This window comes from Tubulanus polymorphus, chromosome 4 (genome assembly GCF_964204645.1).
Source record: "Tubulanus polymorphus chromosome 4, tnTubPoly1.2, whole genome shotgun sequence".
Classification (NCBI taxonomy): Eukaryota; Metazoa; Nemertea; class Palaeonemertea; order Tubulaniformes; family Tubulanidae; genus Tubulanus; species Tubulanus polymorphus.
Window position 1 is genome coordinate 25765016 of NC_134028.1, and position 16099 is coordinate 25781114.

At 37.4% G+C, this 16099-nt stretch overlaps 3 protein-coding genes across 5 annotated transcripts; 2 read left to right on the forward strand and 1 right to left on the reverse strand.

The window, feature by feature from the left end:
* Window positions 1-22: 22 nt before the first annotated feature.
* On the forward strand, window positions 23-7841 carry LOC141903236 (Golgi to ER traffic protein 4 homolog). The gene is made up of 8 exons (XM_074791319.1): window positions 23-141; window positions 1596-1756; window positions 1841-1996; window positions 2584-2722; window positions 3384-3524; window positions 3636-3711; window positions 4044-4113; window positions 4195-7841. The coding sequence occupies exons 1-8, from the start codon at window positions 23-25 to the stop codon at window positions 4320-4322; spliced, it is 990 nt and encodes a 329-aa protein (XP_074647420.1). The 3' UTR covers window positions 4323-7841.
* Window positions 7842-8124: 283 nt separating this feature from the next.
* Window positions 8125-14030, forward strand: LOC141903235 (beta-1,3-galactosyltransferase 1-like). Of its 2 annotated transcripts, none has more exons than XM_074791318.1 (2): window positions 8125-8225; window positions 11429-14030. In XM_074791318.1, exon 2 carries the CDS (start codon window positions 11470-11472, stop codon window positions 12658-12660), a length of 1191 nt encoding a protein of 396 aa, XP_074647419.1. In that variant the 5' UTR covers window positions 8125-8225; window positions 11429-11469; the 3' UTR covers window positions 12661-14030. The 2 variants fall into 2 exon arrangements, with proteins under 2 accessions (XP_074647419.1, XP_074647418.1); XM_074791317.1 differs by lacking the exon at window positions 8125-8225 and adding an exon at window positions 9071-9198.
* A 989-nt stretch (window positions 14031-15019) lies between these two features.
* LOC141904122 (zinc finger HIT domain-containing protein 1-like) lies at window positions 15020-15982 on the reverse strand. Of its 2 annotated transcripts, none has more exons than XM_074792635.1 (2): window positions 15913-15982; window positions 15020-15747 (listed from the first exon to the last, which is right to left on the reverse strand). In XM_074792635.1, the coding sequence occupies exon 2, from the start codon at window positions 15739-15741 to the stop codon at window positions 15280-15282; it is 462 nt and encodes a 153-aa protein (XP_074648736.1). In that variant the 5' UTR covers window positions 15742-15747; window positions 15913-15982; the 3' UTR covers window positions 15020-15279. The 2 variants fall into 2 exon arrangements, with proteins under 2 accessions (XP_074648736.1, XP_074648737.1); XM_074792636.1 differs by having other exon boundaries at window positions 15828-15950.
* Between the last annotated feature and the right edge of the window lie 117 nt (window positions 15983-16099).

Consider the following 16099-nt stretch of genomic DNA (forward strand, 5'->3'; position numbering starts at 1 on the left):
GCTGTTGCACGACTGAACCAAGATGGCGGACAGCCGGCGAGATCATCGAGGAGTTAGCAGAGTTTTAACGAAATTACAGTCGAGTATTGAAGCTGGGAATTATTATGAAGCTCATCAGATGTATAGAACGCTTTATTTTAGGTGAGACCACACATTGATAACTCATACGTCACACTAATCAAAATAGTTATGGAATCGAAACGAAAGAGAATCTGCTAGAGGAGAGGGCCGGGGCCGGGGTAGTCAGTAACCTGTCTGTGGTTTAGTTTCACGATCGGATATTTTCACAAACCACAGTCAGGAATGGGAAGGTCATTTTTGTATGAAATCTTCGTCAGCCAATTTGACTGACGAGTAATTTGCCTGGCATTTCATTGTCTCTTAAGATATCCGTCAAATTTTTGTTGTAATCGACGCACAACAGATTCGTAGTTTGTCTGATACCTATAACACCTCACCTGACGATCTTAATCCATGTGCAAATCGGCCGTAAAGTGAGAGTAAATTTCCGTAGAGTCAACAGCTGCCATTTTGAAAATTACTGGAGGTGCTGGCACCTGTGGACTGAGGCCAGGACAACAGCACAAACTAACGAAGCGAAACGACGAAATTGAAAAATATTAAGAAATCAACACTTATTCACATTTTTCTTTTACCAGAATTCATTATTTCATTGTTTATAATGGAAAACACGAAGATTTGAAATATAGGTTGGAAAACCATCAAAAATAAAAATTGTCGTTTCGTCTTGAAAGTTTTATCTAAATCCTTGTAGGTCCCCTTGTCTTATCATGCCACATGTGCAATACAGAGAAATGGCGGCCAATGGCGAAATTTGTAAGGAAATTAATTAATTTCTCAAAATAATGTTGATTAATCACTCGAAACATACATAGACTTGGATTATTTCGAAAGCTACCTGTGTTAGTTTGTGAATTAAGCCATTAATTGTGGACTGAAGTGGATAGAAAGTATATTTTTGAAGTGTTACTTTTTTCAACCGTGTTTTGGTCCTTGTCATCCCTAACGTTGGTATAAGCCCATCCGATTATAAAAAGCTTACCACCAACGATTAGGTAACTAACTAGGGCCGGGGGAGTTTGTTCTGGACTGATATAGTATTTTCTGTGTTCGCTGTTATGCTGATTTGTTCACAGGGACTTGTCACAATTGATAGTGAATGAATAAAACCAATATCAATGACCAGAGGTCCACTATCCCTGTTTAATATAAAAATTATATTATTATACAGTTGCAGGGATACTGCCTACTGGTACCCCCATCATTGGTCTCATCCATTATCAGTCGTGACAAGTCCCTGTGGATTTGTTGTGGCTGATTTTGGCCATATTTTGAAAATGATAGCAGTTAAACACGCAATCTCTACTAATCCTTTTTCATTAAGATAAAGCCTGATGAGGCCATGTGAAAATTAACTTACTGTATTAATTTAATGCCTCATTTTAAAACCAACAATGTTTGGCGACATATGGTTTTTACTAAAAATGAATCACCAACAAGTTTTACTTTTACGTACTCTACTAAACCTCTGGGATTTTTACAATTATTTAATGATATTTTTTGTATGTGATTAGGTATAATGCGCAGAAGAAATACGCGGAAGCGATAGATTTAATCTATACCGGTGCCTCAACTTTATTAGATCACGGCCAATTTGAAAGTGGAGCAGATCTGGCTATGCTACTTATAGAAATTCTTAATTCTGCGAATATCCCGGCATCTGATCAAACGATCGGTAAGAAGAGAATCTGGGACGTTTATTCCATTGTTGTTGTTTCAAACTGCTGCCATCTTTATCCTTGTTGTTTAATTTTTCCAGATAAGCTGATATCGATTCATAAGAAAATGGAACAGAATTCTCAGGATCGTATGAACTTTGTAAATTCTGCTGTCAGATGGGCGCGGAGCGCTGACGTGCAACAGTGCCAGGAAGCAACGGCGTTACATAAACGACTGGCATTTACTCTTTGGGAAGGTGAGGAGCTATCCCACTTGGTGCGATGAGCATCAATCCTTAATCGGTCAAAATCAGTTCATTATCAACTTTAAAATAAATCTTTTATTGTCCCAAATTGATGCAAATTATACATAGGACTGTGAAATGAATGTACGGGGCTTGTATTTTCTACACAGTGGTTTAGTTAAGTTTTCACTATTACTGATCAATTTGTAACCCTTACTGTGCGGTGTAGAAATCAGTGATGGGCTCACAGTGTATTGATGTAATTAGTTATTAGTTTTCATCTGTATTGAAAGATGGTAGCACCCGTCAAACATAGTGAAATATTAATAACTAATTGTACACTGCATCGCGTTGTGGACGCTGTGAAGTGTTGTGCCCGTTGGGTTGGAATTTTTTTAAATTTTCAAATAATCTGCAGCATTTTTGGGTAATATTAATAAGCACTCAAAGGGAAATTGAACACAGAAAACCGAGTAACTTCAAACTAACTTTGCAGATCCTTGCTTGCCACAAGTGGAATCCCCGATTGCTGCAGTACTTATATATCAATCTCTTTTAACCTTTCATTTTGCTGATAAATTGTTTCGCAATTTCAACAGAGAAGAATTACGTCGATGCGAGGTATCACTTCCTACATTCGACCGATGGAGAAAACTGCGCTGAAATGTTGATCGAATACCACGTTAAAAAAGGGTTCCCTTCGGAAGTAGATTGTTTCATCGCGCAGGCTGTTCTTCAGTAAGTGTTATACTACCCACAGTCAGTTAGACCCATCGATTATCCACCACCCTCGGTATTCCACTCAGTTTCCTCATTTCACAGGGTCCCTATGACTCCTTGGATTCCTTAAAACGTCCTTCTAAATAGTAAATGCTATTAACGTTGATTGATTTTTAGCAAAATACCTGAAACCTGTTCAATTTTGAGAAATAGGCAATCAGATGTTTTTAGTTGTATTAATAGTAAACTACATGTACGTCTAAGTAGGTGTTGAAATTGAAATTTTCTCCTTTATAAATGCTTATATTCGGGAATGACTGATTTGAAAAGACCTTGTTACGTGAATTTAGTCAGTTATTGGTTACTTTGATTAACCGCCAACACTAACATTGGTAGATGAATTGACACTATAACGTGACTGTGCAGTAACAGTAGCACTCACCAGATGGTGCAACGATACTTTAAACTAGATTTCAGGCTCTCCAAAACATATATATATGAAACAAGTCATTGAATAAGATATGATTCACTTTCCTACGCACACTGAAAATTGAAAGAGAAAAAACATCGATTTCAAACGAGAGGTAGAAGAAGAAATTGAAGCGCAACTATAAGTCGGAGTCCTTACCTGCTGCAGTATCATTGCAGATTGTTAAATTTTGCTTTTATTTTTTCGTAGGTATTTGTGTTTAAAAAAGAAGCACACAGCTCACATAGTATTCTTCAATTATACGAGTAAACATCCGCAACTAGAGAAAGGACCTCCATTTCTCAAACCATTGCTTAACTTCATCTGGTTTCTTTTATTTGCCGTAGATAGGTTTGTATTTCAGAACTCTAATCCTGTCGTAGTCATTTGAACTACCGATTCGCCATCTATGAGAAATAATTGAATTACTTTAATTACTGACCCACTTTTTTTCAATTTCAGTGGAAAATTAACCGTGTTTACAATTCTATGCGAACAGTATCAGCCATCCATTAATCGGGATCCCACGTATTCAGAGGTGAGCAGTAGATCTTGAACGTTTTTTTCTGAATTTCTGAATCACAGGAACCTTTCATAAAATATTTCAGCTGAAACATTTTATGAAACATTACGTCCTGTTGTAAGGATAACGTAAAATCTCACCATAGAAATGAAAAATAGATTGCGAAATGTTTCATTCGAGCTATTTGTTGGTGTCAACTAATATTTCCTAATACACGTGTAATTATCTGTGCATATGCTTAACTTACAACAAAATCATATTTGCTGTTTCGATTGTCTCTCTGAAAATGACTATGGACGGATTTTACATTATTGGAAATCGATTGATTAATTGTAATTCTATTTTAGTACTTGGATCGGATTGGACAGATATTCTTCGGCGTACCACCTCCACAACCTAGAGGCTCAGGGATGTTAGGTAATTAGCTTTATTATTAGGGCCTGGAATAGAACATTGAATAAATCTTAACGAGTTGCAATGAATTTTTTCTGTTTTCAGATAATTTAATACAGAGTTTATTCGGTAACGGCGGTGATGACGCCGATGAAGACGCGCAGCCCGGCACTTCGGGGATTAACAATTCATCGCCCGCTGCTGTAATAATGCAACCGGAAGATTTAGATTGAAAAAATAATCGGAAGAAATTTTCTTTTACATGTGATAATTTCGTGTTTTATATACGTGTTAAATAACGATGCAATTTTCGTGTAGTTTTTCGACCACCTGTTTACGATAACGTCGTCGCTGATGCTCGCGTGTTATTGGGGTTAGGTGTGGTTCAGGAAAAAGCACAACGGTTCAGCGTTCAATTTGCGGTTGAAATTTGTTGACGCGATGATAACGGATATAGGAGAATTGAGAGGAATATTGGGAAATTGTTTCTTTCATTTAGTCATTTACTACTTTCGTAAATAAGGAATATTCTTCGGTATTTCTACTATCTTGTACTTTGAATACATAGTGTTTATAAGGCTTTAGCTTTACCTGTATTCAGCACAACAGCAAATCCTCTTTAGCGGATAATATGTTTCCAATGGCTCGTTTGATTTATTAAGGGTATTTTAGCGTTCCATTCATGATACTTTCCGCAATTGTTGATAACGGTTCATTTGAATGTACGAATTATTCACATCTGTTGCGATCGTCGATTGTATATGGTTAACTAGCAAATTGTCTCTGGTAAGAATGGATTTTAATCGATGCTTTGGTGAAAACCTGAACCGAGTCAATGACATCTGGGGTCATTCGTATGTCCAGCTGTTTATAACGCATTGCCTACCGTGAAAATTTTGTTCCGATTTGTCGTAACTACTGCGGTAAGCATTCCAAAAAACTCATATTTCAATACTTTATGAATGAGGTCGACAGTCATTTTGAAATAAGAAAATTGTTCTTGTTATCAGTTTAGGATCTAAAGAGCCGTGCAAATCACGTAACGATCAATTGTATTCAAGTTCTAGTCGGATTTCAACACAATTTTACACCCTGTTTTTGCTAGTGCTGTGTTATGGTCGCTTCATATTCAACTGCACGAGGTTCATTTTGATTGAGGGTATGTGAGCTGTACTGCAGGCGCGTAGCTACCAAATATTCATTGGTAGATCTCATATTAGCACACGCAACAAAACAAGTACTTAAGGCGCTTAGTCTTTTCACTGGGTTTGAAATTCCGGACATCCCAGTCTCATTCCGGGGCCAAATTGAATGGTTTTCAGAGTCTTCAGAGTGGCCACTTCCCCGTTTACAAATTCTCTGAGTGAATTGCCAGGAATCTTTGTTTGGTTTGTTTTAATTCATTTTTCATTAATTTTGTATTGATGAAGAAACATGAGTTCACCGTACAACATGTTTAAATTCCCTGCGTTTTCCCTGACTTTTTTCCACGCTTTTCCCCTTGATCTTTCTGATGCCCCTCCTCGAGTTTCCACAGGGCGGTGGCCACCCTGGGCACCCTTTTTTTAAGCCATTTTTCATGCGCGAGAAAATCATTTAAGCCGAACAGTAATATTTGTAGGAAATCTCTGGTATTTATTTAGCTCACATGCAATGTGCAAATTGGATATAAGGCTAAACAAAAATGATACCTTGTTTCTCCGCAGCGGCCGGGTCATTTTTATAAAATATGATAAATTTTGTAAACAGTTCATTTCTATAGCGGCCGGGTCTGTTATGGTAAAATTGATCACGATTTTAAAAAAAAATAATGTATAGGGTAGATAGGCGGCCGGCCGGGTCAACATTTAAGCTCAGCAGAGCGGAGAAACAAGGTATCAATTTTTTTTAGCCTAAGCAGTAGAACCATCGGGACAATGAAAAGCTGATAGAAACCTTGTACCCTCCCCGTCCGGTTAATGAAAATTGTTTTTTTTTGTATGAATTATTATAGATACATGTGTATGGATTTTTTAAATATTGTGACACATGTTGCACTTGTCTCATCAATGACTTTGTGCCTGATTACTATAGCCAATTGTTCTGTTATCATTGCATGTCGAGATCATTTAAGAATGCTTCGATGAAGGGTATTTATTTATGTTAATGTTATGCTAGCTTTTCTGTCGATGTCATAGAGATTCGTATGTCAACTTTACCAGGGATGAGAGGCATGTGAAGAATGTGAAAAAAAAAACGCAAACAGTTCTGATAAGTAAAATTTTGTGTAAAAAAATTGAAAATTCTCGTCAGAAAAATTTCTTTGTAGATTTCCTGATAGGCTCTTCTGGACTCAACATTGACCATAAATAGTTCATAGTACATGTACATGTTCATAGTCAGGGGCCGGTTTCACAAAGCGTAATTAACCCTTAATTATGATTAAATCACTAATCATGATTAAATTATCATGATTTAATCAAGTTAGGTGTTTCACAAAACGTAATTAACTTAAATTATAATTAAGTTAATTACAAAATTTAATTCTCCTCTAGAGTGTAATTAAACCATTTAATCATCATTAGTTCATTATTAAAAACAAAAAGCTGCAGATATTATTCATGGAATTTGGTGTTTATTAATTGATGACGGCAATTCCTACACTTATTCAGTTTTTCAGATTGTTTGGCTCAAATAATTTGGATTTTTTGCCTTTTGTAAAATGTCAATACTCTAAATTCTATTGATTTATTTTCAAACGTCCTATGTTTTTGTCAGCACGACCACCACATACTTAGAAGTATTGAATTAATTGATTTTGTCCATACATATGATAGATTTCTGTCAGTAGAGTACATATCTATGGAGTAAGTGTTAAAAAGTGCTAATCACTGCTCGGAAATAAACCCCATTTACGAGGATTTTATTTTGCTGACTGGAGGTGAGTTTCTATTTAAAAACTTTTGAGACATCTTGCTAAGTTTTTCCACTGGTTCCTGAGACCTTTCAGAGCAATCTTTAACTCCCAAAGGAGTGAATTTCTCTTTTCCTCTAAACAAGGAAGGTTGTTCCTGTTGTTGATGCTTGGACAGCAAATGGCTGTATAAAGTTCCGCCATTTTGATACAGTTAAATTGTAATTAAGTTGCCTAATTATGTAATTAGTTAATTTTGTAATTAAACCCTTTCGTGAAACCGAATTTTAATCGTAATTAACTAATCATGATTAAGGAAATTTAATCATGATTTAGGTCCTAATTATAATTAAAGTTAATTATGCTTTGTGAAACCGACCCCTGGTGTCAGTCATTGATTTGTATACCCTTCTTACAGTCCTAATTGTTAAATTTTCGCCAAATATGAAAAAATTGCATTAGGTATGACCGTTTTGAAAAATTCTATTTTCGGTATGGAAAATATATGTGAAAATCCCGTGTCTTCGAGTAGTCTTCGCAGTGACGAAATGTGAAAAAAGTGGAAAATAGCAATGTGAAAATTTCAGAATCTTTCTTCTCATCCATGTGCTACTCAAAGCAGGTTTTAAAGCTTCGTATACGATATAATCCCGATACATTTCATAAGTGAAATATTTGGTTAGTGACTGATTGAACGTGTGAATTTCAGTGGATTGTGCAGTTCGATATTGAAATGGTGAAATACTTTGTGCCTTATATTCCATTCTGACAAAAATATAAGAAATCTTAATGTACTGCACTGGATGTTGAGGTCACCGTCGTTTATGTTTGTAAATAATTACAGGAAAAACAAAATAAATATTTATCCTGAGAAATTAATAATTCTGTGCTATTAAATCTTCACTACTCGTCGATTTTACTCGTCATGATTTCAAAACTTGGAGTTCAATAGCGTAGGTCTGGGAGAGATAGCCAAAAGTACTGAGCCCGACTCGTGATGCATGCTGATGTACTGATGGGTATAGAATAGTAGCCAGAGTCTGACTAATATTCGCAGTTGCATGCTCGACGGGCACTGTGAATCGATCGGAGCGTCGCATCGCGAGGCGCTGTCGCGTTACTACAACGAGTAGCTGCAATCGATGGAATATCCCTTAGTGACGGCGGCGTCAGTACTCAGCTCCAGTGCTGATGCGAGATGATACTGACTTTTGACAGCGATGCAGTAAAAATCATTCTAAAGGTATGGCGTTTAGTACCATTTTTCAGTGACGGACCTCAGTCTAGTTGATTTGAGTATAAGATGTTTAACGGCTAGTGTTTACTTAGACAGCGATGTAGTAAAACCATTCTAAAGACAAGTAAAGCCCAGGTACCGTACCGTTTCGCACCATTTTCTGTGACAGCTAGCTTGATTAGGTCTTTAGACTTAGTTCATTTCGTACGATGCTTAACGAAAATTGTCTAGCATCTAAACCGAGTTTTATTTATTTAATATGGCTATTGTAAAATGATCCCAGTGCAAGAAAATATAAGCGTTTGACCAGGAAGCATGATAGTCATAATCACCCCCATTCCCAGTGCCGGAAAACTGTGTACCTATTATAGGCGTTTGAGCATGTTGCCAATGTGCATGCTACGGTTAAGGTTTGGATTGTCATTTTCCAGGCTTGATTTCTTGTTTGCACGAACATTCGTAAATTGTGTTTGGATTATTCACTGGTGATCGTTCCGGTCCTTCGCTAATTTTCGCTGGTTTGTGCGACTAATGTGTTAAGATAGATGGAAATAGATTTTAGTTGGAATGTATTCGGGCTTTGAAAATATCCCTTTAAGCTGTATTGGAAAGTAGGCCTAATGTCGTTAGATTTTTCGTACGATGTCGTTGTGAATTTTCGATTGCATAGTTACCGAGAGAATACGAATATTTATTTACACTCCAACCATTTCCATGGTATAAGGAGGTGAGAAATTCAGATTTAGTGCTGCCATCTCGATTGACTGGTTGGACTCCTTACTAAAGAAAGCCTCTATAAGTCTCGCTATAATAATAGAATTCAAACAATTGTACGTGAAATACCGGTCGGCCTCGTTGAGCTATGGGCTATGAATACAACATCGCAAATTGAGAACGTCTCTAAGTGCTTCATAACACATTACGACCATAGTTGACAACTTTTAGACTCTCGAAGTCTTACTTGTTGGGGTTACATAAGGTTAGTGTTCTTATAGGCCATACTATACCGTATATTTTCCAATATTAGTTCGGCCTGACAAGGCATTATAGGCATGATTTCCAAGAGCAAACATATCCAAGATCTGTACCGGTACACAATGATACTTTCCTGATACTTCATGGACAACTTGATGTACGGTATATGTTTTTGAATCAACGACTGTATATGAATTACCTCGTGAAGATTAATACAGTAATAACTAAGTTGATTATCAATAAGCTGGCCGATAAATTTGGAACACTGCTAGGCTGGTTGACAGCTTGCGAATTTCGAAAATTGCCATTTTCAAAGGCGTCAGCTGGTGTCGAAGAAGATCACTCCAGTTTCGGAGTAACAATTATCAAGAGTTGATTCCCGATATTATCAATCCTGAATCGAATTCATGTGGCACCACATTTGCCGGTATTGTAGCCTGAACCTTGGAGTAATCAATGATTACTCCAAGCCTGAACGATGCCAGGGAGGCGAGTACCGGTATATCGTTTATAGAATATACTTTGTTTTTAAAGTGAGTATTACGGTGAGTGCAGTGGAGCACGTATTGAGCGTTGGCCATCGTGAGTCCTGTTAAACGCATGCACACGGTCAGTTTCGCACGGTGCGCTTAGTACACGTAGGCCTCCGTTTATTTCGTATAGAATATCACAGATCGTGACTAATAGCTCATCGCAAAAACTGAATAGACTAAATCTTAATGAAAAACGTAGGCAATTGTTAAGACGGGAAAGATAGTTTTGGCAATTTGGGTAACAGTCATGAGCATAATTTGATGCTACTAAAATTTTTATTTGTCACCATTATTAACGCGCTGAAGGGCGTCACCTGGAAAGGGCGAGCGCGTACATCAGAATACACATAAATATTAGATTTAAAGTCAATACATTCAGTGATGCGTTAAGTTAATGATGTTTCACAAAGAACCTCATATTGTGTCTGTTGTACCACAGACACTAAGACACGAACGACACGGTGAATTTTCAATCGTATGAAGATCATATCGTCAAAATGATATAACGAACAAACATAAAATGTGATATGGTCGGTGTAGATAGTTTATTTATCAAAATCATTTTTTTTTTGAGCTGAGATCGCATTTCAAAAGAGTATATGGTGAGTGTATGGTGTCTAGGTCGACTGATGCGGAACTTAACCTGGAAATTACAGGGTGTCCCATTAATTACTATACATAAAGAACTGCCTGTCATTTTCAAACCGCTTGTGATATATCAGCCAAATCTCCAGGATAGATGGATTACAATAATACTTTTCACCACAAAAAAATTACTTTACTAAAATCCAATTAGTTTACAAAATATACTAGATGAGAGAAGCTGTCAATTTTATCACATGATTCAGTCTATTGTTGAAATTTCTCTGTACGTTGCCAATCATCTGTGTTATTGCAGACGTTTCTCTTTAAATCATCAATAGTTTTTGGTTTGTTTTAGTACACTGTGTCCTTCAGCAGTAGCCCCACAAGTAAAAGTCCAGTGGATTTAGGTCAGGCGAGTATGGGGCCCAGTAGCACAGTTTGCAGCGCTGAGATACTGTGACCAAAATGCCTATGCAGAACATCAATTGTTTTGCGTGCTGTAAAACATTGCACACCATTCTGTTGGAACCACACTGGATTGAGACTTCCTCTAGACATCTACACAGTTTTGTAATGGAGTACTGAATCGGCATCGTATGATAGCCGGCTCTATTCATAGTCACCATTTCCTTTTTTGTCAAAAAGTGTGGCCCGATTATAGGCCCATTGGATGACCTACTGTATGGCAAATCAAAAGATCACACCTAGTAGACAACAGACAGCTCACTTGATGACATCAAGTGGCTTCTCTGCAATCAGATAGGGATTTTTAACTCCAAAATCTGTGATTCAGACTGACAGAAAGATTTGGTTTCCTAAAAAAACAGCATACAGTCTAGGCTTTTTGTTTCATTGACATACACATGATTTAAAAGTGATCTTTTCTAAATCGAAATTACACAAAATCCCTACAACAATGTAATCAGTTGCTAGGAAATCACTAAGCAAATTACCATAGCAACCATGATAATAATCAAAAAGTACCGTTACATTCTATCCTTTGGTGGAAAATCGAAACATTTCATTGAGAAATGTGGAGGATACAGGCAGTTCTTTATGTATAGTAATTAATGGGACACCCTGTATCATGTTATTTAGAATTTTAATGTCTTTCAGGCCGTGCCGAGCGATTGAAAGGCTCGGGCACAATCTGCATTATGGAACATTCAGCGGCGAAGAAATTGTGGGCGCCGTGTCGGTTAGTCTCCAAGTTCGGAGTGTTAGCCGTTGTATTTCTGAGTTTAATGTGTGGATTTTATATAATGTTTATGATGGGTTACGTGTCGGCGTCTCGCCTACCGTCTGCGCGATTCGCAGTTCAAAACATGTCCGTAGTGAAACGCATTTTAGGATACGATGCGTCGACGATCGACCAACAGAAATCGAGAGTGCAACCGAAAAGCACAAGTTCGATCGCAACGACGATAAAGAACTCGGCGAAAAATACGACCGTGAAAATGTCGGCGCATTCTTCGACAAAACCAACTCCGAAGCCGAAACCGAAAACTCCTCAGAAGCCCGCTTACCGCCAGGAAACTTGTACGAATTGTAACTTACATAATTTCAATCTAATCATTAACGAACCAAATATATGCGCCACTGGGGACGTGGACTTATTGCTGATTATTCTGACTTCGTTTTCGAAACGCGCTCAAAGAGACGCCATTCGCGAGACTTGGGCAAGCCCATCGAAAGGTAATATGGCGAACGTGCGTCACGTATTCTTATTTGGATCGGGAAAACCAGCCGACAATCAATTAGTGAAACAAGAAAGTTTGCAATTTCACGATATATTACAAGAGGATTTCGTTGATAGCTATTCGAACCTCACGTATAAAACGAACATGGGTTTGAAATGGGCGACCAGCTTTTGCGAAAAGGCTAGATATATATTGAAAATAGACGATGATATGTGGGCGAACACTCCTAAATTAGTATCAAAAATAAAATCCGGGGAAATGGATAAATTAATCAAAGATCGAGGGTACGGCGGTCTGTGTGTTGGACCCGGAGGCCCGATTCGTGACAAACGATCAAAATGGTATGCGTCGGTACGATCGTACCCGTCAAACGTTTACCCGCGCTTCTGTACCGGTCCCGGTTATATCATATCGACCAAAGTCGCCAAGGAAGTCGTGAGCGTGGCTAAAAACGTACCGTTTTTTCACTTAGAAGACATTTTCATGGCTATATGTATTAAAAAACTCGGGTATACGGCGCGGTCGCTCGCCGGTTTTCATAATTCCAAAGTTCGTTTCGATGCGTGCCATTACAAACGAACGGTGATGACGTCACACCAAGTTACCCCTGCGGAGCTGAGAACGGCGTGGAATGCATGGTGCATGTAATCTAGAAAAAGTGTATTTTTTTTGTCTGAGATCTATTTTTGGGATATTTTCTTAATCTTTTGAACACATTTATTAAATACCTTAATTTGGTCGTCATATGACCAGTGAAACTGAACAGTCTGAATTAACCATTGTTTTTATATCAATTTTACACTATTGCTAAAATTCTATTACCGCAAGACCAATTAGAGGTATGTGTTCAAAAGACTAAGAGAAATAGCCCAAAAAATCGATCCCAGACGAAAATGAATAAACGGATAATTGCTCGTAGATATAATCAAATCGAAATATTTCTTTTTCGTGAAAATGATGTCCGTCTATGATTGGATTGAATTTTGTACGATTGTGCAATGGAGTCATTTTAATTTAAGAGAATTGGCGGTTGATGGATTTCAAGCTGTAGTTAAAATGTACAGTGGATGTTTTTAAAGGCCAACACGACCAGGTTGGTTTAATAATATTTTTTACTAAATGTCATCTTTTGGTTACTATCTCATGCTTAATCGTGATACAGGATTGTAAAACTGAATTTCATGTTTCATAGAATATTTATTTTCTTCACACGCATATAGGAGGTGGTTTGATCTCATTGAGTTAATGAACTTTATTTCACCGTATTGAATTGATCTGAATTAGTCATTAGTGATAGGTTTATTTTGTTTCTAATTAAATGACAAATAATGCAGCCTTTAAGGTATCAGTATTACTTAAACTGGTGGAAATGGCACTCGGAGATGTGGGGAATAGATAATAAGATTAAAACCCACTTTATTATTTGTACAAATTTTAAAGATTAAAAACTAAGACGGTCACAAGAAAGAGTCCGATTTGTCTTAATTTCAATTCTTGCAATTAAATATGTCTTTGAATTTGTACATAATAATGGGTATTGATCTTATTATTCCGACAGTCTGTTGTTTATAGAATGTTCCTTTTGATTTTTTTCAATGCATTTCTTTCCCGTGTATTTTGTACTTACTGCGCTATTGCATGGTAGTGAAATAGAAAGCTCGGTATATTATATTTTGGATTTCGTCAAGCTGACTTTGAGTTTAATTAGACCCGTGATAACGAATCGATAAGGCATTTCCTCTAGAAAAATGCTTGACATAATTTGTAGCATGCGCCATTTGAATTGTCGGTCGTTTTAATATATCGATTAAATGAATGAATATGACGATATACGTTCTTCTTTTACCTAAGCCTATGTGTGAACAAATTCGATTAAAATTCTACATGTTTGTGCAATTACGATCGGGGGAATGTAGTGAGCAAATATATTCAGCTGTTTTGCGAAAATCATGTTCGACCTCACGTGAACAATGAATTCGATGAACACGTGGCCGTACTACGGAAGCCCCTAGGTGACATATGAGAAAATTTTTTCACAATTTTGACTTATTAAGTCGAATTTCGACATAATAAGTCGAATTTCGAGTTTTGATTTTCATGTCGAATTTCGACTTAATTTACACGAAATTCGACTTATTATGTCGAAATTCGACTTAATAAGTCGAAATTATGAAAAAAATTATCTCATACGTCACCTAGGGGCTTCCGTACCAACCAGTCGTTCTTGTTGAAATAAATATCTACGGTCTCCCAACGTTATATGATCGAACTAATCTTCACACTTTCAGTATTTTCTATCTGCATTAATTTAACGCCAAAGAATATTTGTATTCAAACATCTACCCGATTGGGAAGGATGATTCATAATCTGTGAATGTTAATGCTTATTAGTTGTTACCAGAACTATAGATTGAAATAAGTATTGCTAAAAATGTCAACTGTAAATTTTACTGTAAAATGTGTATGTATTATCAGGTAGATGCGAGGACCCTGCCTGGTTGACTATTCTTGAATGATAACTCTCGGAATCATGACGACAATTTCTTCGAATAAATGGTTATTGTATGTTGAATGACGATTCTATTCGTTTTGAGTTGATTGGATTTTGTCGATCATTTTTTAAATTTTGGTAGGTTGCAGAGTCACTACCAACCCATCATCACAGTTCGTTGGGATGCCCATCTAGGGTGGTGTGTGGATGGCGTCAGTGGACAGCTTGGAGAAATCTTGATTATTAGGGACAGCCTTGGAACTTCTCGGGTGATGGTGATGAGTTCGGCCGAGTGATTAGAAAGATTTGAGCCCGAGGCCAAAAATCGGCGGGAGCTAGAACTGTAGCGGATGCGAAACCCGTCCACACACACACTCGACAGCCACGCTGCCCAAGGAGCTAATGTTCGTTTCAATGAACTTAGAATAGAAGAATGATCCCAACCGAAAATGATTGTACAAGTATGGGCTGAGAATCAAGTACCTCAAAAATTAAAAAGACAAGAAAATCGTTCAATGAGATTTTATATGTACACTGAAAAATAAACTGATACAAAATGCAATGTGAAGAATAGATCTCAATATAAAATCATGTCAATCAGTTAATGCATTAAAATACAAAAAAGTTCATATATTCAATTTTTGACATTTGCAAATTCACAAGGAAAGGTCTGACAGTGTCACGAAAATGCGCATGGCACCGATCGGCCACGGTCTGTGAACTCAGTAGTTTCACTTTAACAAGCTCAAGCCACCAGGAGATACATCGAGGAATCATCAAGCCGTCCATTTCAAACATCTCGTATCTTGATGAGTCGTTAGACATTTCACACAACAATACCGTGTACCGCATTGAACGCACGTATAATTCGACGGAAATCCGCAAACGGCGCAGAAATTGCGTTCAGGGAACGTGGAACTCGATGCCATGGCCGTGAAGAAATTTGGTGGTTCACGTTGATTCATTTGTTCTTCTTCTACTAACGCTGCAAAACTTCGTTTCATCCGGTATTTCATGTAATCGCTTCCTTTTTTACGTTTTTTTTTCGAAGTTTCCATCGACTCTTCGAACTTCGGCGCCCTTTTGCTCATTTTTAAATCAGCGTGCGGATCGTCCTGGTAATTGTCTTGATCTAAAGCTTCCAGCGCTTTTTTCATCCTCCGTCGGCGGGCGGCGACATCCAGAACTCGACGAGCTTGAACGTCTTTGATTCGTCCCGATTGCCTCTGATCCGTCATTATTCTCTACAAAAAAGGACGTCAAAATTAAAAAGGAGATTTAGGCTAGAAAAGATCTTTATTTTACATAGCAAATGTAGTGGCACCTTTCTCCCTTACAGCGCCTCACTGTCATCAGCTGTGAGTGAAAATATATTTGCCGATTCAACTAAGTAAATAAGAAATAAATACCTTGTCAAATTTTTTTCTACGTGATGCAATATATTTTAATTGAATTGAATTTCCGCGCCCTCTGTGTTCAAGTCGTGGAACTAGACTAGCTCTGCACAATAAATCGTAATTGAATTGGTAAAATCTGTACTCAAAATGCACGCTGAAAGCGATGTCAATGGATTGCTTCTTTATGATTTTGAAAATA